At 43.4% G+C, this 22473-nt stretch overlaps 2 protein-coding genes across 2 annotated transcripts; one reads left to right on the forward strand and one right to left on the reverse strand.

Moving 5' to 3' along the window:
- Positions 1-105: 105 nt before the first annotated feature.
- opcml (opioid binding protein/cell adhesion molecule-like) lies at positions 106-11846 on the forward strand. The gene is made up of 7 exons (XM_061300241.1): positions 106-2415; positions 5922-6157; positions 7143-7268; positions 9499-9636; positions 9709-9829; positions 10197-10348; positions 10561-11846. Exons 1-7 carry the CDS (start codon positions 2246-2248, stop codon positions 10662-10664), a joined length of 1047 nt encoding a protein of 348 aa, XP_061156225.1. The 5' UTR covers positions 106-2245; the 3' UTR covers positions 10665-11846.
- Positions 11847-12993: 1147 nt separating this feature from the next.
- Positions 12994-21249, reverse strand: ntm (neurotrimin). Its single transcript, XM_061300242.1, has 9 exons — positions 21027-21249; positions 16592-16685; positions 15853-16085; positions 15603-15728; positions 15406-15534; positions 15224-15344; positions 14982-15133; positions 14371-14406; positions 12994-14063 (listed from the first exon to the last, which is right to left on the reverse strand). The coding sequence occupies exons 1-9, from the start codon at positions 21091-21093 to the stop codon at positions 13963-13965; spliced, it is 1059 nt and encodes a 352-aa protein (XP_061156226.1). The 5' UTR covers positions 21094-21249; the 3' UTR covers positions 12994-13962.
- Between the last annotated feature and the right edge of the window lie 1224 nt (positions 21250-22473).

The raw sequence follows: 22473 nt of genomic DNA on the forward strand, positions 1-22473 counted from the left end.
TGAAAACTACAAACCTCTGTCCTCATTCTAAGAATGAATTGCAATGGGTGCTTGACCAGTGATTGCATTTGTTGCAAACTATTTGACACGACTTTGCCTTACCAAGCGAGACGGACGGACGGACGGACGGACGGACGGTGGCTTCATCTGCTGGAAAAAGTGACACAACCTTATTGTTTGTGTCGGGGTAAATCCTCGCCTTGTGCGGCTGACTGAATCTATTGAGTGGCTGCTCTTTATTCAGTCTGTCCATGTTTTTGCTTGGCCTCGGTCAGAGGCTGCTCTATTGTCTGCCGGCCGGTCCGGTCCGGCCCGGCCCATTCTTGCATGATATGAATAGAGATAAGCCCTGATTGTTTCTATCAACCACTCGGGGTGCAATGTTGACGCGTAGCGGCAGGAAATGATGTCACTGCATGGGTGGACAAAACGGAAGACGATCTTCTGGTATGGTATGGTATGTTGCTGCAAGCAAACAAAAAGACGTTGATTTAAGTGAAAGGGAATGGAGCATTTTCCAATCAATATCAGCCCATTTGCTTTCAGGGCATGCATAATGGATGTCAAGCAGAGAATTTGCTCCTGGCCTTTTTCTCTGTTCCTATCCTGGTTTCTATGATCTGTCAGGTGTGATTCATGCGTGGCGTCATTCTTAATTGCCCTTTCTAAATGCTTGCCGGCAAATGTCGCCTTTGCTTAGAGTGGAGTTTTGGCGAGGTCAGCAGATGTAGCCACCCTGCTGTAGGTTCAACACAATTAAGGCAAAAACAAATAGCTGTCATTACTTTGTACTCAGTATACGGACGGATGTTGTTGAAAATGCAGGTGATTAGGATGAAATATTGTTTCATCTATTTTCAATGCACTAATAGAAGTTCCCCCCCCCCCCAAATGCTTCAAGCGACATTTTATGGCAGGAGGGTTTGCTTGCGGTGTTTACTCTGGACCGTGATTAAGAGCACATAGCTTGGATTTCGCTGAGGTCGGGTTCATTTAAAAAGCATTAGGGCACCACGCATAATGAAAGAACGGAGATATCCTTCCAATTATGTCTTATCTTTGTCTTTGGATTTGTCCAGCACAAAACCACATCACAATTCTTTGACGACAAGCCGTTCGGAAAAGTAAACAACAAGACCGCGCATGTATTGATGAAGTTACAATACGAGCCGCTCCCTTAAAGCTCAAGTGTGAAGTCGACGTGACCTACCGCATTGTAATGGCTAAAATGATTTCAAGTATTCTCACCTAGCTGCTAAAATACATCCATAGCAACGCCCTTAGCAACCAAGATGCTAACGTTGGGCAATCTCTATAATCTACGACTTGTTTTGCTTGGGAACTAACCGGCTCAGAAGTTCCCATTGTCTAAAAGCATTAGCATCGTGGATGGATGGACGGATGGATGGATGGATGGATGGATGGACGGATGGATGGATGGATGGATGGATGGATGGATGGATGGATGGATGGATGGATGGATGGATGGATGGATGGACGGATGGATGGACGAATGGACGAATGAATGGATGGACGAATGAATGGATGGACGAATGAATGAATGAATGAATGAATGAATGAATGAATGAATGAATGAATGAATGAATGAATTTTGTGAGCGAGCTGAGTAAATGTTGCAATCTTAATTGCAAGCTTTTGTAACTCCCATGACTGTAGATAGCCTTCCATACGGCGTACACCTTCGGGTGCTCCCTGTTTATTGTCGGAAGAAGGCTGCAAAGATGATGTGGGACTGATCAAAACAATAGAGAGAGAGAGAGGAGGAGAGTCGTTGCTGCATGGGAGCGGGCTTGCATTGGACGCGATCACGCATTCAGTCCACAATTAAGACTGAAGAAGATGCAGATGCATCTTTGGAAGAGCATCCATTTGACAAGCTGAGGACGCGCGGCCGCTGCTCGCTCGCCCGTCCGTCGCCTTGTCTATTCGCTCTTCGTCCGACCTCGGGAATCCGTTTCCTCGAGCAGCTGACGCTCTTTCTCCTTGGTTTGCACACGCTCGGATCCCCACATAGACTCGCGGGTGTTTCATAACAAGGCTGTTTACTTGGAGCGAGCGAGAGAGAGAAAGCGAGAGAGAGAGCGAGAGAGAGAGAGAGAAGCTCCGACGCCAATTCTAGCAGGCATCTTATTTGCCGAGTGGAATTTGCGGAGCGCAGCGCTTAAGACGCCAAAAAGGAGTCGATTCGAGTTGTCCAGCACAAGTTGCGCAGTGAGAGGAAAACATGGGCATTTGCGGCTCTTGGACGGCGACTGGGAAATGCCTCGTCGTGCAATTGTTCTTCCTTGTACCTGCAGGAGTTGCGCTCCGAAGCGGCGGCGGCGGCGGCGGCGGCGATCCTGCTGCCTTAAAGGACAACATTAGCGTGCGACAAGGGGACAGCGCCGTGTTAAAGTAGGTGGGACACGCTCGATCTCGATTCATTCATGCCATTTCTTACATTGCTTCTTGGGAGTGCCTGCGTCCTCTGTCTGTCTGTCTGTCTGTCTGTCTGTCTGTCGGGCTGTCTGTCTTTCCATGTGTCTGTCATGTGCAGCCACAGGGTGCGTGCGTGCGTGCGTGCGTGCGTGCACGCGTTAGCTCTGACAGCTCTTCTGCCATGCAGTTATTAAGCCTGTTCAGAACGCACACGAATGCGGCGACATACATAGGTGTTTTCTGAGATGAAGGATTGCGCTCGCTGCTGCAAGCATCACTGGCAAGCATGCAAGTTCACGGACAAAGGACACAAGTCAGCCAGCCTCCCTTGTTCGTTGCCCTTGAACGTTATTGATCGCTCGCTCGCTCGCTCGCTCGCTTGCTTATTGTCTTGCTTGGTGAGGATGCAAGGAGCTGAGAAAGCCAAAGCAGCATCAGCACCAGCATCAGCATCAGCACCAGCACCAGCACCAGCACCAGCACCAGCACCAGCATGGCTGGTCGCTCTTGAGATCGATGTGTGCGTGTGGTAGATCTCAAGGTAGGCCAATGCTTTCATTTCAAAGGGGCTGTTTGATTAGTCAAGGCGGTAGGTATATTTTCATTTGAAAAAACTCGTCAATATTTGAAGGAGGGTAGTATTAAGGTGTTGTCATAGATTAACAGCACTATCTTTTGTTCAAATCACAGCCATTTCTTTTGGCTTGGTGTGTTTAGTGTATTTGGCTTTTTTTTTTTTTAATTGGCCTACCTTGTCAGATTGACTTTTGCCTTCACTATATGGAATCGATAAAGCTGTTAAGGCATTGTTTTCATGTAGTGTTCTTTTGGGGGGCAGAATGCAGTGGATATGAAAGGTCAACACGCCCCTGCCTGCCTGCCTGCCTGCCTGCGTGGCTGCCTGCCCGCGTGGCTGCCTGCGTGGCTGCCTGCTTCAATATGGGGGAGTTGTTTGTGATAAGCTTGTTTGAAAATAACAATGGCACATCTTTTTCAAACTTTTTCACCCATTGATGTGACTTCATAATTGAGAAGGGACAAAAGTCAAGAGGGGAATTAAAAATCTAGATGGAGTCTTTTTTGGGGGGGCCTTGCAGAAGCCTGAAATGATTCCTAGCTGTTTCCCTTCTACCTCGACGAAGGCTACTGTATGTCAACACTGCAGTGTACACGCCATGTCCCCTAAAGTCAATGCAAGTTTGACATTTCAACTCTTGGAGCATCAAAGTTGTATTATGAACTCAGCTGGAAAGACATTGTTGTTGCACTCAAATGGTAGGAATGCAGGTCAAATGACATTGTGACAGCTTGTCCGCATTTGGAAGTGCTGGTGTAGCAGCCAAAGAGGGAAGGAGGATTTCCCCCACTCAATTGCTGCTATCACTCTGCCGCCATGCCGCCATGCAGCCAGCCAGCCTCTCTCTTTCGCTCCTATTGGTTGCACTTGCTGACATCAACGTAATGCCACTCTTGAATTGAGCATTTTTCATTTGGAGGGTGCGTGGCGTGGCGTGGGGTGGCATCGGAGCAACCACCCACATTGACATGGTGTTCCATCCTTGCGCCTTCACACCACAGCCTATACATAATGAATGGCTTTGTCAGCAGCATGGTGCATGTTGCCAAGTGCAATGTGAAAAGGCCTTCATGAAATCAACGTTCCAAATCCCATGGAGTGTGGTCACAACACCCCGAGGCTTCTCTTCGAAAGCAGCCCAAAAAAAAAAAAGTCACCAAAAGCCAAGCTGAACTTGATTTGAGGCCTGCTTTTTGCATTCCACTACCAAGTAGATAGTAGATGCATTCTTTCGAAAGGTCAATACCAATATATTGAAATGTCCGACATCCCCGCAATCATTTGATACGTTGAAGTGATTTGTGTTTTCGTCGGTTTTCAGTGCAGATATTTTAAAAGGGGCTATTTGGAAACAGACACAAAACCCAAATCATAATCATTCAGATCCAATGATCTGAAACAATGAATTGTGATATGCCCTACCCAAACCCAATCTGAATTCATACTGTGACCAGTATTCAACATTCTCTGGGTTTCGTTGGGCCTTAATTGAAAAGAACCCTTTTCATTATTTGAATGGATGGCTAATGTACGTATTCATTTTCAAATGAATGAATAGTTTTCTCATGACAAATTAGCAGCAGATGTGTCTGAAATGCGAAATAAGCATCTGCTGAAACCCTGGAAGCAGTCCAAGAAAGCAGAGGAAACATCCAATGTGGTTGCGCTGCATGCTAACACCTTCCCAATCTGCAAACTGATCAACACCCGACCTCTTCAGCCTTGTTCATTCCAAACGAAGGATGCATTAATGCCATATGCTAAGGTGTTTTTAATTACAGAAAGACTTCTGAATGTGTACTTGCATTTGTGCAGGTTTCTTCATATCCCTGTCCATTGACTTTTGCACAATGCTTAACGGTCAAGTGGAACATGTGATGACTTTTGGCAATTCCTGGAAGCCTGCAGCCAGGATTTTCTGCACGTTATCAGATTCTGTCCATAATCATTCAGATTGGTGAAAAGTCATTGCAAGGTGTGATTGACAGCGATATCACCTACGAATCTGGCTATCGCTGCCCCAGACAAATTGTCAATTTGGATTCCGGAGTGCCTTCTGTTTCAGACATCACGCATAGTGAGGTGCGGCCTTGTGCAGGGTGTGTGAAATGATCTTTGCTAAAAAAGATCCAATGATTCAAAGTCTTCCATTCTTCTCATGCATGTGTGTCCCACAGTGCAAAGGTTGTGGGTTGAAATTCGGTGCATGGATTTTGTGTATCTTTCCCCCCCCCCCCCCCCCCCCTCTGCTTATGTGCACACACATAAGAGCAGTTCCTCGCAAATAGAGCATGTGCAGAACACTGGAGTCTTTTGTTCTAAACGCCGGAGAGCTCAGTCTCATCCTTTGGGTGGCAACGGCACATCATGGTCATACGTATGCCAAAGCCTTCCGGCGCTTCCCTAAAGCTGTCATCCATCCCAGACGTTGGGGAGCCTTTTGTGCCATTTTGTCTTTCTAAGCTTCATCCATATGACTCTGTCAATGTAGTTTGGCTTTCTTTTGAGACTTTGAGAAATTCGGATGGCAACGGTAGTAAGTCATCCAATGAAATGCTACGGAGCTTGCTCATTTAGCCACCCGTGCCATGATAGCAAAGTGGCGCTCGCTGGAGGACCCTTTGACATGCTTACAATGGCTGAGGAGGGAAACCTCAACCCCTGGCTTCGGAGCCGAGCACTCTACCGTTGAGCCACGCCGGCCATTCCGTTGAAGGCCGTGAGATGATTTTTATGGATGCTTTGGCCGTGACTCTGACTGCGCTGTAAGAGTGTGTGGGATTTTTCTTTTTTTTAATCATCATCGAGACGTTATTGAAAAGGCCTCTTCATGAATCAAATCTCTTGACTGAATGTTCTGCCCTTGACTTTTGCTAATGACAATCACTTGATTTGTTTTTTCCAGATGCGGTCTGGACAGTAAAGTGTCAAAGGTGGCGTGGCTCAATCGCACCACCATTCTTTTTGCCGGCAAAGAGAAATGGTCTCTGGACTCTCGCGTCACTCTGATGGAAAATACAGCCGTCACGGAATACAGCATCCAGATCCAAAATGTGGACGTCCATGACGAGGGACCCTACGTCTGCTCCTTCCTCTCCAATAAGAAACCAAAATCCATCAAAGTGCATCTCATTGTGCAAGGTGGAAGAAACTTACCCTCTGTCTTTTAAGCACTTTGAAAAGCTCTTTTTCATCCTGGCAAAATCCATCTATCACCTTCTCCCTTTATTTTATTTTTTATTTTTTTTGTGCCCCTGAGAGATTTCTTTTTGGCCTCTCCATCTTCAGCTTCCTGTCACTAGAATGGAATGGAAATGGAAACACTCCCACTCCTAGCGTTTGCTTGCTTGAGGGGGGAAGACGTATCTGTGTGTGTGTGTGTCGCTCATCAGCGACCTGCCTGCATTATTGATCATATCATTGATACGTGAACAAACAGCTGTTATAAATATGGCTTTGGTGCGCTGCCTTTTTTGCGTGTCGACTGCTTGGATGTCTGTCTTTTGTATTTGTCATGTGTTCGACGAGCCAATCAATGGGTGTTTGCTAGCTGCATGACTGTACTTTCTTGAGCTTCTCAAAAAGCTCCTGAAGATATGTTAATAGGTGAGATATGATTATGCTGTTTAAAAAGAGCTCTTTGAGAAATCAACACCAAAGGTCATATGATTAATAAAGTGCTTTTTTTTTCGGACTCAAAAAGCATGCCAGTCAGACTTGTCGTAAACCGAAAAAGTTGGGTCGTTTTTTTTGTCATCATGGCGCGATTTCATTTGCATATCATAAATGATGCATTCAGTCAATATTGAGTATGTCAGCTCAAGCAGCTCAATAACATGAAATAGTCCCATTTAATTATAGTAACAATTCTAGCCATAGTTGTCAAGATGACATTTTCTCCATCCAATTGTGTTTGCATGCTTGTCAAAAGACCATTTTGCTAATGAAAGAAGTCAGTCGTGTGGAATACGACGAGCCGCTGGATTTGTCATCAAATGCCGGCTAATTGATTCCCAAACCAGCCGTTATTTTAAAGCAGATTTTTTTTTGCCTCCCTCCCCCCCACTTGCTCTTTCATTCGTAGTCAATGACAATTTTGTCTTTTTTTTTTTTCTTTTCTTGTCAGTACCTGCCAGGATCACCAACATATCAGCCGACGTCACCGTAAACGAGGGCACCAACGTCAACCTCGTGTGCTTGGCCATGGGTCGACCACAGGCCAGCATCCAATGGAGGCATCATTCCCCGAGAGGTAACGTTTCCTCCTCGAAAAATGGGCCTTTTTCCACAGAAAATACAATATTCCCACGCTCGCTTGGGTCAAACGTTTGTCTTCCACTTTCCAATATATGCAGATAATAAGGAAGAAAGAAAGAAAGAAAGAAAGAAAGAAAGAGAAAGAAAGAGAAAGAAAGAGAAAGAAGGAAAGAAGGAAAGAAGGAAAGAAGGAAAGAAAGCTTCTTTCTCACATTGTCGATGAGACCTTGCATAGGCCGACATCCGTTCCCAAAAGGGGCCAGAGCGTTTATTTCAGGAGTTTGAGCTTTACAAAACGCAGCCTTGGTGTGTTCAGGTCCAATCAATCTTGATTTGGCTGGCAAACTGGCTGGCTGGTTTATTGTGGCTGGCTGGGGGGGGTCTATTGTGTTTAGCCCTTACAACCCTGAAGTCGAGCTAAAAAAAGGATTTGGGAATTAGAATGCGTGTGCTATTCTAATTTTGTCAGCTCTGAGTATACGCAAGTGTGAGTCATGAATTGAGCTGATGTTGTGCCTCCGACATCAATTGTTTATTTCTCTGTGTTGTCATTATCCACGCTGGTTCTTTACCAGCACAATACTGGCAAGCTCTCCACCTTTTTGTACAAATGAATATCAATTCAGTATGCTCATTTGAGTTGTGCTCTTTTTAACTATGACATTCTAAATTGAATGAAGATGTGAATCTGAAGATGGAAGTCGTCGTTCCGCTGCCTGATGTCAGTCAATAGGCCAATTGAAAGATTTTCTCATGTATATTCAATGAGATCGCAAATTCATTCTGCATACGTCACTTCATTTTGCTGGTGGTACGGCAATGAGTCATTCACATGCGCAACAGTGCTCGTGTTCTCGTCCACATCTTCGACCAAAATTATTTATTCGATGCAAAAGCAAAAATAGTTCACAGAAAGTCAGTGGGATTTTTTTTTCCTTTGATAAAAACGGAGTATATTGTGCTGCTGTTATCATTTGACATGATTTGATTTGTTCTGCTGTGCTGAGAAAGCAATTTTTGCTATCACAATATATCAAAAAAGCACTGCCCCCATTCTGTCAAAATGTTACACAATGGGCCAGGAAAAGGGGGGGGGGGGTCTTCTTTGTTGCCTCTGAACAGGCTGTTTGAGAAGATGTGCTCCTAAAGCCATTTTGGAGCCTGAGATCGACATTTGGACAATTGAACGGAAATGTTTGTCAATGGGAATCATACAGTGGGCACTTCAGAGGTGCACATTCCAATAAGAAGTATTCCCATGAAGTCAATCTTCACGTTTGATGCATCAACTTGGAATGAGCTAACTCCAATGAAGTGTGCAGTCCACACGTAATGGCTGCTGATGTCTTTTGAGCGCTGCCAGCCAACTCAAATTGACATGAGACAAAGCCGCCACTCGCAACAATTGGAGTTTATTTTACAAGGTGTATTATGACGGCATCCCAAGCACCCGGCGAAGCTTGAAAACAATTTGTATTCCCAGTTCACGTCACGTTAGTTCTCTTGTCACATGCGTAAGCGGCATCTTCACGCAGGCTTTATCAAAATGCCACAAGGGGATGGTACGCATGGACGCGTCACTAGTGGATCGTTATTAATTATCATCAAGTGGGATTATCAGGCTGAAGACACACACCCACCGAAGCCACTTATTTATAACTTCCAGCGTCATCATGAATTTCGGGAACGATCGACTTTGTTTGAATACCGTTCAAGTGCTCCTGTATTATGATGATGTGAAACAGATCGGATTCTTGGAAAAGATCGCCAATTGTTCTCGGCTTTCTTAGACAATAGTTGTTGGCCTTTGCAGGGACCTATTCTATTCAGCATGTACGATACCATGGTAACGGCGGAAATGTCTTACAGTAACCTAGCAACAAAATTATACCTAGCTTAAGAAAAGCAAACTTGATGTTTATTTTCCGACTTATATGAATGGGATGATTTTCGTGTCATAATTGGGAGTGCTCAGCTTCTGTGGACGCCTGATAACGGTCCTGATCCTATTCTTTTGAAAAAGGATTTTCCATGGACTAAACAAATGTTGTCCTGAATCTGTGTTCATTTTGAACTATGTATTGACACTTCTCTTTGTAATCCTCTGACATTTTTTCTATAGACCATATCAAGGTCAGTAGACGTCAATTTTGAATGTAATGTCTTTTTTTTTTTTTTTTGTCTTTCTTTCTTTCTTTCTTTCTTTCTTTCTTTCCCTTTTCCAGGCACTCACACATTTGTAACAGAAGGAGAGTATCTGGAACTGGCTGGCATCACCAAAGATCGATCCGGATCATACGAGTGCATTGCTTCAAACGACATTTCCGCCCCCGATGTTAGGACGGTACAGGTTGCGGTCAACTGTAAGCAGCGGCAGCAGCAGCAGCATTATTTGCATCATTCATGTATTTGATGGATCTTTCTGTGTCACCTAGATCCTCCCTTCATTTCTAAGGCAAGGGCCACGGGCACAGCAGTTGGACAAAAAGGAGTTCTTCAGTGTGAAGCCTCCGCTGTCCCTCGAGCCCATTTTGAGTGGTACAAAGAAGATCGCAGGCAAGTGGAGCTGAATTTGGCCATTCCGACCAATTTCCATGGCTCACTTTTGTGTTGCTTTTTACTTTTCCTATCAATCAACCACTGGAACAGGCGTGGGCAATTGCGCTCGTCGAGGCCCGGCCGCAATTGCCCTGCATGTTTTCCATGTCACCCTGTTGCAACGTGCCTGATTCGAATGCTCCGATAATTAGCAAGGTCTGCAGAAGCTGGGTAACATGCCTGATCATTTGAATCAGGTGTGTTGCAGCAAGGAGACCTACCTACCTATAAAAGGTGCAGGACAGCACCGGCCGGCCGGCCTGCATGTCCTGCATGTGCAATTGGCCACCCCTGGACTAGAAAGTTGCTCCTGTCTATCTTTCAGGATTTCCAATGGAATAAATGGAATCAAAATCGAGAATCAAGGCAAACAATCAATGCTCATCTTCTTCAATGTTTCCGAAGAAGACTACGGGAACTATACCTGTGTTGCCATGAACACCATGGGGATCACTAATGCCAGCATCATTCTTTACGGTGAGTTGATTTCATTCATTTCTTTTTGCCATTGGAATATGTATGTTGAGTGTGGCTGTCCTGCATGGTTCCCATGGTTCCCTCCTAAATATGCACCTTCCGCTCCCCAAAGTTGGAGCAAAAAAGCTCACGCTTCTTAAAAGTAGTGTGTCATCTAAGCTAGGTAAGCACTTTTTCAAGTTCCACGGATGACATTTTGCATCGCCCATCAGGACCTGGCGCAATGCATGATGTCAACAGGGCAGCTACTTTGCCCCAACTCTCCTTATGCAACTTGCTGCTGATGACCTTCCTCTACCTGCTGCTGAAGTTCTGACGTTCCACTGGAAGTTGAGAAAAAAAACAGACTGTTGTCATGTAAATTGAACAAAATGAAAAAAATCAAGAGGCACCAGTGGTTTTTATTTCTTTTGAGTTTTTCCTCAATCCAATTTCTTTCTTTGGCATTGGAGTCAGCCACTTCAATGTGCGGCTTCAATCGAACGAAAGGGGGAGGGGGGGGGGAATCGGAATTGTGCATACTAATTTAATGCTGTTAAGGTCCTGACTTTGTGTATTCCCAAAACTTTTGTATGTGGAAAAAAAAAACAAGAAAAATAATACATGTAACTGTTGATGGTTGACTGTTTATTGCCCAATATTGGAGTGCACATTCTGATTATTATTATTGTGTAATGTCTACGCGTACAACACAATTGAACGTTTTTTTAAGTCAACGATAAAAGGGAAATTGAGTTTAATCTGACTGTATTTTTACAGTTAAGTATATGCAAAGTAGAATATGACACTCTTCATGATAAGCAGTAAAAGAAAAAAAAACAGTACACAGTGAATTCTCAGGCAAGTCCTACTACATAATGCATCTAAATTGTATTTACATTAACGTGTAGAAAATGTATAGACTTGTACAGAAGAGAAACATGTTATAATTTGCTTAGTTTGTTTATGTATAGGATATAAAAGAGAAAGACTGCCCTTTGTGTCACAGCAGTTTCATTGCATATTCATGCAAAAGCACTGATGTGCTTTTTTTTTTTTTTTCTTCTCCTTCTCTCTCTCTCTCTCTCTCTCTCTCTCTCTCTCTCTCTCTCTCTCTCTCTCTCTCTCTCTCTCTCTCTCTCTCTCTCTCTCTCTCTGCTGGCTGGGGTGTGACTTGAACACGTAATGCAAATGCACTCAGTTTGTATGAGTTGTATGACTTGATTGTGGTCGGTGTGTGTATTTTGTACATGAGCTCGTCCTTTTACTCGTTGTCGGTCGCAACTCACTTATGCAATCCGCAAAAGAAGCCCGAAAGAAATTTAAATGAAAGTTTGAATTGAATCACGTTTATTTGTGCGAATTACACTATCTTTCATTTATTTTATTTTTTTACAATTGTGGACACACCAAGAAAACGACAAGTATGGGATTTTTTTTTAACAAGCAGTGTTTCCCATATTCTGTATGGTGTTGAAAAATTCCAGTCAATAAAATGCCTTGTCTATACAAATAGTAATCTTGAACGAGTATTGTTAGTACATAAATAGTGGAAGAAATACATTTAACCTCTCTTTTGAATTTTAGTTTGACTCTTATTTTAGAGCCTTAATTAAATAGTGTTATTTGTTTATTGAACCTGTAATTATCCAGGCAAGGTTATTGAGAAGAGATGATCATGTGCAAAACAAAAAAACCCAATCACGTATAAATACACGAAAAAATACTGTATATGCACTTTCAGATTTGATTTGCTGGCTTTAAGATAGAAACAATATTTCAAGCTGAGAAGTCAAATCATCTTCAATGAATGTAGGTGCATTTTGAAACTTTCATGGCTGAGTGTCTTAAAGCCAAATTGATTCAGATCAATGGGTGTGGACCTCCAGTCCGTCCTCGGGGGCTGGCCACGTTCCAATATGTTTTCCAAGGTACCCTCGTTAGCGTGAAAAGATTTTGGTCATTTTCACGCAGGTCCACTTAACGAGGGAATGTTGGAAAACATGTTGGAATGCCCCCCCCCCCAAGACTGGAGTCCCACACCTTCAATGTATCTTTATTTGGGTGCATTTTAATACAGCACATTTTTTGTTTGCCTTGGCTAAGAATTTGATTGTACAGCACAAGTGATTTTTGAAGTCATGTTCTATGATGTTGTCCAGTTAACTCATGTGCACTTTAAATTGAGTAACGTGTCGATTAGAAAAGAAGAGGAAAACCACTGACTGATGTGTGTGGGAATGCTTTTCTTGTGACAACCATGATACGTATACACTATGCTTGTGGTGTCGGTGAATGTGGCGACTGGACATGAAGATCCAAAAGCCTCCAAAGTTAGGGATGGGTCTGACCCCTTTTATCTCAGATAGTGTCGATGATGTCAATTTCTTGCCATTAAATGACGATTAGCTTTGGCATTAATTCAAGTTGTATTATGTACACATGATTGACCACCGTCGTCCATCCCGTCGTTTTGTTCATTTTTCAGTCCGCTGTATGAAGAAGACGCGTTTACGTTAGCAGATAGCAAATTGTCAGCCACTCTGTGCTACTTTTTTTGTTTTGTCGTTCAGAAATAGAAAAGTAAGCAGTGTGAGACTTGATTATTTATTTCATGTTGATTTGACAGTGTTGTTCAATAAATAATCAGTTCAACAAAGTATCGGTGGATGCAACTGTATTGACACCTGATCAAAAATCGGTTTTGAAAAAGCAATGCAAAAATGACTTTCCCTAATAATTAGTGACAGACTGTAACTCATTACATTTAGGAAATGATTGGGCCAACACTGTTTGTTTCCTCTGAGTTCCAAAGTAAATATTGGAAAAAGTAATCGTGAGAAATAAAGCCGTCGCCGTGGAAACGAAGGCCAGCCAGTTTCAAGGCTGGGAGTGACGACGTGATTCCGCTTCAAAAGCAGCCCTTTCTCAATAAGAAAATACTCGTGCTTTTTTTCATTTCAAATGTAGCTGTAGAAATAACCAAGGCGATAGATTTAGTCATGGAACGTTGAATGAAAAGGACCATTTTGTGACAATAGCTGAGTTTAATTCTTTGGGTGATCAAAAATGTGCATATTACCAAACCTATCCATTTGTATGTAAAGGTGTTAAAACAGTCCAACAGTTGAGTTGCATTTGAACCCCATATCACCCAAAAAAAAAACCCCCACCAGTCTCTTTCTATCTTGAATGATCGTCTTTGTTAGTAAAAACAAAAGGAACAACAAACACTCGGCAAAACCAAAATATTGCCGAAATAAATACAACTTCATATAGTTTCAAAAATAAATAAATACAATGAAATGATTTTACAAAAAAAAGAGCTAAGCTAAATCCGTTTCACTTTTCTTCTCCAGCTGACCTTGAGGTATGTATTTAAGATTCATTTTCAACACTTGCTTAAAAAAACGCCTTATCCCGCATTTGACGTAGCATTCACAGTCGTTTGGACTATCATCAAATATTCTTCTGAACGTTAGGAGAAAATCCAATTCAATTGTGCCATCCTCCAATTCAACAAAATGGAAACTGCATATAATCGATATCACGTGTATCAACGGTGCAGCTTTGTGGACTGCTGAGCAGAAGTAGTATGTTTGCAAATTGAAAGGGAAATATGTACGTCTCATTCTTCAAAGTTTGAGCAGAAAGAGCAGAAACACCACGGAGAGGAGACAGGCGTCTATGTGCATGCCCAAGGCCGATCCGCTGCCATCCTGAACTGCTCTCGGACCTGAGGGAAACCAACGGCTATTATAGTGCGCGCACACAACACCGAGCTTTTAAGCTCATTAAAAAGATACTTACAGTGAAGGGAAGGCGAGCATGCAAAAATGAAAAGACGTGTCACTCAGAGAGATGAGAAAGAAAGATAAAACACAGAAAGATTAAGGAGGGCTGACACTGATCATTTGCACAAATATTTACACATGACGTGCAAAACATTTCTATATCGGAAGACGTGAGATTAGTGCAAATGGCGCTATCTGTCATGCTGAAAGGATTGCAGCAATAATTGCACATCCATGTCCAATACTGACCTTGCAATAGTGTTGAGCTAGTGGGTTCAATTGCCACTACAAAGGGGGGAGGGGGGGAATAAATCAAACACAGCAACATGTGGGAAACAAAGACATCAAATTTGAGTCACCTCGCTGACTTGTGCATTGGGGTTGCTAAGATACATCAATCAGAACGAGGACTACATCAGTCAATGGGATGGATGTCTAGCAAGCCAATGAATTCCTTTTTTGACAACATTTAGGCACAATTTCCACAAATTGATGCATATTCCTTAAAAAAAAAAAACTAAATTAGTACAAATAATTATTCATATTCTATTATCATCTTAATATTATTCGGAATCCTTTTTTGAATTTGCTCCAGTCTTAATGTTAGAGAGCCTATCTTAGAAGAAGCCAAGCTATGTCAAATATGACATCCACTCAATTCACAGGTAAGATTGGAGACACACACACACACACACACACACACACACACACACACACACACACACACACACACAACATTCACAGTACAAAAAAACCCAGGCAGGAGCTATTTTGAAGGAAGGAAAAATAACATCCTTTTAGGAAGAAAAGGCAACACAGGTTATCTGTTGAGGCAAGCCCTTAGAAACTCACAGACTTACCATACATAATAAAGCTTGTATTGGAAGTCCCAAGTTTGTTGACGGCAACACAGGTGTAATTGCCGTAGTCACCGTCGGAAACGTTAAAGAATGTCAGTTTGGAGAGTGAGCCGGTGTTTACTATCTCCATGCCGTCAAAGCCATTGAGGAATCTGGTGATTAAAAAAAAAAAAAAGAGAGAGAGATAGAATGTAGCTCCTGCTGTTTGTGCCATTCCAAAGAAAGAAAAAGCAGCCAAATACCTTCTGTCATTTTTAAACCACTCAAAGTCCGCTTCAGGCACGGCATCAGCCTCACACTCCAGCACGCCTGGTTGTCCCAGTCTAACGCCAATGTCTCTTCCCTCAGACACAGTGGGAGCGTCTGAAACCAAAGGCAATGGGCATCATCTGGCTCATGAGAGCGTGGATCTTTCACCACTCACAGTTGACGGTGATGTCGAGCGTTTGGGCATCTGCGGCGATGTCGTTGACAGCTCTGCATTCGTACGTTCCCGCTCTGTGTCTGGCGATGGACGGGATTCGCAGGTACTCGCTGTTTGTTTCCAGGTCGGCTAGACACCCACCGCAACGGTGTTCAGCTCTATTGCTTTGGGCTCAAATGAACATTTCCATCTGGTACCTGAAGGTGAGATGAGTTTCCAGCTAATGGAAGGTTCGGGTTTCCCGTTGGCTCGGCACAGCACGCTGACATTGGAGCCTTCGTTAACCACCATATCTCTCGATAGATTGACGATTTTGGGTGGGACTGTGAAAGTTCATAGAAACCTGTTAGAATCCAAATCCAGCTGAGCTGTAGTATTTCCAAGGGCAAACATGGGGATGAATATTCGGCGGATGGGCTCATTCTTCCTTCTCTCGTCTTTTGTTACCTTGAACAAGGACGTGCACAACATTGGTTGTAGGTCGCCTGCTGGTCTGCACAGCACAGACGTACTGGCCCTCATCTGTCATGTCCACATTTTCAATCTTGATGGTAAACTCCTCTTGATTAAGTGTCACCAGACTCACCCTTGCATCCACGGACCATTTTTCATCTCCGGCATATAGTATACTTGAGCCATTTAGCCAGGCCGTGTGTGTGACAATTTCCCCCTGTGCGCACCTACGCAAGGAAGGAAGGAAGGAAGGAAGGTGGCAAAATAGGAGCAACAATTGGGAATCCATGAGATTTAACCAATGCTTCCGTTGAGAGTCGTTTTTAATAAGTTTCATGTTTTTGCCCCAAGACCCTTTATCCAAAAAGAGGCAATTCCAGGCAAAGTGACACGGACGCTAGCCTTTACATTTCCTATCCAATGACGTGAACTGACGTTCAAGTTTCCCGACAGCATTTGAATGCGGCATCAATCCCTCTACGTCTCTCTCGTAAGCCTCCGAAAGCACAGAGGTCGCCAATCTCTTCGACAAAGTCGAACGGCGGTGCAATAACATCTCTTTTTTTTTTTAATCCCTAACCTACAGCAAGCACCCCTACGATCTTCATTTCTTCTCACATATCTTTGCTGTCGTTACAGAAGCACTTTGAAACAAAGTTCACGCTGTACCATGTGTGAATGAAATAACCGAAAAAGCTTTCTTCATTATTTGGAAGTGCGGCGGCCGACTTACCTGAGAGTGACTGTTTCTCCTTGTCTGACGGTAATATTGTCCATCAAGTTTTTGTCGTATTGAGACTGGCCTTGACTGTGGACGGCGGGCAAGCCTGCAGGCACAAGAAGCCAAACCCTCAGACAGAGAAGGGCTGCGCACTTGCAAAAAATCCCAACGTGTCCATGAACAGACATTATATCCCATGTGAACAAAGAGTCCACGTTGACCCACTGAACATACTCTTAGAGATGATTACAACAACCCCCGCCCCCCCCCCCCCGTTCATTCGTCTTAATCCAAATCTTGTCGTTTAGTTGTGGCTCACAGACAGACGCAGGCCCTTATTCCAACGCCACTTAATAGAATAGTAATCCCTCCTGACAGCTTGCAGCCACGTCTATCGGTCAAGATAGCAGCAATTAGTAGGATTATTCGCAAAAATATATACTTGTAATATTGAACGACCTTAATAGTGACGAAATGAATCCGAGCGAGTTGATTCATCCCAACGTGATTTGCAAAGATCAGTACAACTGCTGTGTTGAAAATGGGATCTAGCCAGGACGTTGGATACATTTGTTCCAATTGTTAGACAACCACTGTTTTGGATGATGTTTGCTCCAATCCAATTCTATCCAGTCGAAAAGCACTAAGCCCTTTTGTACATATGTGCACTAGAAGTATAGAGTATCAAACGCCCATGCGGAGAGATTTACAGCGATGGCGTCCATCTGTTTTTCGACACGGCTTGTTCTAATTTGGGTCCCGGCCGACTTACATATTCAAAGAAAGTTGAACAGTTGCCTTTGAGCCGGCAATCTGTCTAGTGTACAAAATCTCAGGTCAAAGAAAAAAATGCTTGGGAATTGGCTGAAATCACATGGAAACATTCGGAGCGATCTGCTTGCTTTGACTTGTGTGAGCACAAGCAATGACATTTGATATGCCATCGGCACGGCAGCGCAGGCAAATTCAATTCCAGCACAGGCAATAGAATCGACTCTCTCGTTGACAGATTTCCACATCCCCGGCCGATGGAATAGCCGCGGAAATCCTGCCAAAAAACATCGGATGAATGACACGCAGGTAGGAAGGAACTTGTGACTTGTTTCATCCACACACAAGCCTGTTTTCATTTAGTGGATCATCAGCCTCAGTCATATCAAATGGCTCATGCCAGATTGTTAGTAGGTCTCCGTGGATTGTTTTGATGGACTTTTTAGAAAATGGCCGCCAGGGTGCATGTTTCAATCAAATTGTACATTGTTATAATATTTAGTTGAAGTGTTTTTAATCCAATGAAATCACCCGTGATGGAAAATGGCCACCCTGGTGCGTCTTTCAATCACATACATTGTTACAATATTTAGTTGAAGTGTTTTGATCCAATTAAATCATAAATGGAAGAAGAAAGATGGAAAGTAGCAGTCATGGGGCATGTTTTTATCAAATGAGATCGTAAAAATGAAGCTTTGGATTCATTTCCTGAGGCGTCACTGCTATCAAACAATGAAGTTTAGTCGCAGGGCCCACAGCATGGGCACACAAATGGCGTGGGGAAAGCAGGAAGAAATCCTTCCTTTCCTGCCTCTCTCATCTTTTGCCAAACAGCAAACGGGTCAATAAGCCGTCATTATAGAGCTTCACACTTCGCTGGCTGCAAATCGACTGCCAGCGGGAAGATGGAGTAAGGCAATGATGCCAAAGCTGATGATGAGACATCATCGCTCATCTTGACTGCATGCCGGATAGAAAGAAAGAAAGAAAGAAAGAAAGAAAGAAAGAAGGAAAATAAAAACAACTTGCTAGAGTAACACGATTTATTACCTCAATATGGTGCCACCATATTTACTTTGGTCGCCCAGGGGGAATTGGGGGGGGCCTTGTGGGCTTCATATTTAGCTCCTTACTTTGTTTTTTCAGTGGAGAGGGAGTGAAAAGAATGCACTAGATCAAAGTTTCAACATTTGAAACTTGTTTTGCTTTTAGTAACTTGCTAATAGGATACGCTATAGCGCTTTTTCCATTTGGAGAAGAACCAAATATGTTGAGTATGTGAAGAACAGCGCATCAGCGAGGCTGGGATGATTTTTAGTCAAGCAGCCGGGTGGCAAACTGCGCGCCTTAATTGTTCGACTGAGTTAGGGCAAAAAGCAATCCCATCTCAATGACTACCCACTGACACTTTACGGCGCTTAGCCGACCGAGCAGCAACATGGGCTGAATATAGAATGAATTGAACATCAGTTGGCATGACTGATGTGAATGTGCAAAGTCAGACAGACGTCAGACAGCCCAGTCTGTCTTGGGCAACGCCAGTCCGTGATGGAGCTTTTCCTTTCCCTGCACGGCTGCATTTATTGTATCTCGCCAATCTTGCCATTAAATCAATTCTTTGCAGGAGAGAGGCGCTCTCGCTCGAACAATCTGAAGTAGCAGCGCTGGGATCATGAAAGCGGAGACAACTGGAAAGATGGAGCAGGAAATGACTTCTCGGTGTGCTGGGCTGGGCTGGGCTGGACTGCTGGAGCCATAGGAGAGAGAGCCTGTTCCTAATGCACCACCACCAAGCTAAATACGTGCACATTTCCACTCACGTCTTCTTTGATCGCCGCCACAAGAAGTTCTAAAGACCATTGAGTGGACTTTCTAATTGCCTAACTGTGCTCAGTTCTCCTTGTTTTTTGAAACGCCATGACTACATCAGGGTCACGCTAGGCTAATAATAGACAGACGCCTTCAGCAATCAGCATCGTCACTTCACAGTCCTTCCAACGGAAATAGGACTGTGCCGATGAGCCATCCAGAGAGAGATTAAGTAATGGATTAACGCCACCTAGTGGAGAAGTGATATCTTTTAAATGGGAACGAAATTTGGATTTCATCCCCGTCACACACTTCACCCATGATTTGGACAATTAGCCTTCACTCAACATGTCCAATTTGCTCCCTCTGAAACAATCTTTCCTTTTGATGAGCAAGTCTAAGGAGTATCCCAATCTAAAGTGAACCATGCGCTGAACCAAGTGGTTTCCTTCTGGCCTTCTAAACGTACAGTTACCTAGCAATAATCATTCCATTCAAATTCACCTTCAGGCCACACTGCGGATGTTTTAATCCTCCCGTGCATCACCGCAAGTATCGACATGATGTCAAAAAAATAGGGAGGGCAAAATCCTGATAAGGATGAAATGAAAAAGAAGGGACTCTCCCTCCCAGACCAAGGTCTGCTAAATGAAAAAGAGGATGCTGGGCATGGCTTCGCTCACCTTTCTTGGCTCGGCCGTGGGCCGCTATGATATTCACTAATGAATGGAACGTGAAATGAATGGATGCTTTCATTCTCAGTTCTGCCTCAGGTCCACCGTGCTGGGGAGGCCATCTGCTGCCCATGGATCATGCTCGGAATTGATTATTTAAGGGTGAATGGAGGTATTTTATTTGCGTTTCACCAACCGGAACATTTGAGTGAGCGTAGTCGTTCGGCTCGCAATTGAAGGAGGAAAAGTATTCATTGTCTGGTACAAAACCGTCACCACAAGGCCATGGGTGAAATATCCATGGAAAGCAGCTCTCAATATAGGATAAGTTCACAAATGCCACTTGTTGTTATTATTGGAGTGACATTTTAGCGTGCAAATAAATAAAGCACAAGATTTGGGCAAGAGGTACGTATGGACAGCTCACATCAATAAAACATTGCTATTGTGGTGCTGAAGGAAAGCAGACCAACAACATAAACACCAACACAGCCTTAGTTCCATGAGAGAATGAATCCTCTATGCGGCCCACTACCACATGATCCACAGACTGGTCCTGGGCTCGGGGACCACTACTCTACAGCATGTTCTGCTCTTCCTTGAGGACTTCCTTGAGCCTGATTCCTTGAAAATGCAGACAGAAGAGTGGATAATGGCTTCATTAGGAGGAAGGGTTAGCAGCCACTGATTAAGGCGGATTAAAAAGCATTTGCGGAACCTCGAGTGCTGCATTTTCATCCCCAAGACGCTCATTTGAGTCAACTAACAATTGACTGTAGAAGAAAGAGAAGCTCCAGAAGGCGGCCGGACGGCCGGGTCTCCTTCTCCTGATTCAAATAGTCACATTGGTACGGCTTAACTTGATGCAACTTGACCATGAAGTCAGTGTGGATTAGGAACTACTACTTAACTTGTCAGCGAGAAGCTCCTTGGCATGGCAAGAGCTTTATCGTGTGTCCAATAATCACCACTGACATACAGCATCTATAAATCTGTATAAATATATTCCCAAATAAGCGTCAGGTTCATTCCACAGAAAATAAATATAGAGTCAAGTAAGTGGCATGACGACTACTCCACTTGAGTGAGAAGGTTGAATTAGTCGGCTACTGCGACATCCAATCAAACCGTTCGTGAGCGGCCCAGCGAGCGACAACAAGTGGGAGAAAAAATAAATAAAAACTGTTACCGACCTTGCCCTATCAACAGGACGGCCATCCCAACCAGCATAGCCCAATATATTGGCTGTGTCATCTTCATTGATCTGCGCGTCTTTATTTAAAAAAATCCCAAGTGTTTTGATCCACGTACGCGTCGCGTCGCGTCGCGTCGCGTCCTCCTCTTTGGGGTAGGCAGACAATCCACCAGCACCAGCACCAGCACCACCAGCACCACCACCGCGGCGGCGACGACGCTCCAAAGTCTCCTTCAATATGAGATAGTGTTGGCTGGTGAGTGAACGATGGGTTCAAAAGAACGCATCTTTTCAGTGAACGGGAGTGATCGAATCACTCCCTAAAGTGAGTGATTCGTTCTTTTTTCAGTTCATATGACTTCAACCAGTAGGTGTCGGTAACGCCCAGCAGCTAGTGCCAACCCGCCGTAAAACAAAACGAAGAAGAAAATGACGTCACTTCCCGTTCACGAACGAGTCGTACGGGTCACTCAGTGAACGTCCTGGCGTCAACTATGTAAAGCAGAATGTCGTCGATTTGCGATGAGCCAAGGAAAGAAAGAACCACCACTTCTTTTATGCGCGTTTTCTCCAAGCTATCGGCTAACTTGATTGCATGAAGGAATGCGCCGTTATGCAACAACGGGGAGACAATGCTCCTCTTTGTGTAATCTTGGTTTTATAACACAAGTTTTTAAATAACGTGTATGCATATGTGCGCTTAAATATTGTTATCCAATATATCTACTGCAATTTCGCATTAGATTGCTGCTTTGAAATGTACTTTTAATATTATTATTTTTAATAAACATTGATGTTAAAACTTGTCTAGTGTTTTATTCCTTGTTTCTTTATTCGCCAATTAAAACATAAAAATCTGACATTTGGTTAACTGCTTTATATGACAATATGTGTAGATACACCTCATGGACACTTCAATAGGTACATTATCTGTTTATTTATTATTTATTATTACTCTTATTATTTATTGTTTGTGCCTTTTTGTTTATGATGTTTTTTACTTTTGCGCTATGCTTGCTGGCTCCGTTTTGCTCCTCTTATTTATTGTGTTATCTGTTTATTTATTATTTATTCATCACTCTTACTATTGATTGTTTAAATTTTTGCCTTCTTGTTTTTATATGGTGTCGCGTACTTGTATGTCTGTCGTGTTATGTGTCTCGTCACCGTGGGATAGAGAAAAACGTAATTTCGGTCTCTTTGTGTGTTGTGACGTGGAGAGATTGACAATAAAGCTGACTTTGACTTTGACTTTGACTACACGAGGTGCAAAAAAAGAATAAATAAATAAAGCGTTAAATGCACGACAAACACACATTTATGTACATTCTGACACCAGGGATCGAAGCAGCAAGAGCCCGTGTCACTATCCTGTAACTATTTTAACCGTGAAACTCATGGTCGTCTGCACTGTTTTGTACTAATGATGTGCATTCCAGTTCTCA

Source organism: Syngnathus typhle, linkage group LG15 (assembly GCF_033458585.1).
Source record: "Syngnathus typhle isolate RoL2023-S1 ecotype Sweden linkage group LG15, RoL_Styp_1.0, whole genome shotgun sequence".
Lineage (NCBI taxonomy): Eukaryota > Metazoa > Chordata > Actinopteri > Syngnathiformes > Syngnathidae > Syngnathus > Syngnathus typhle.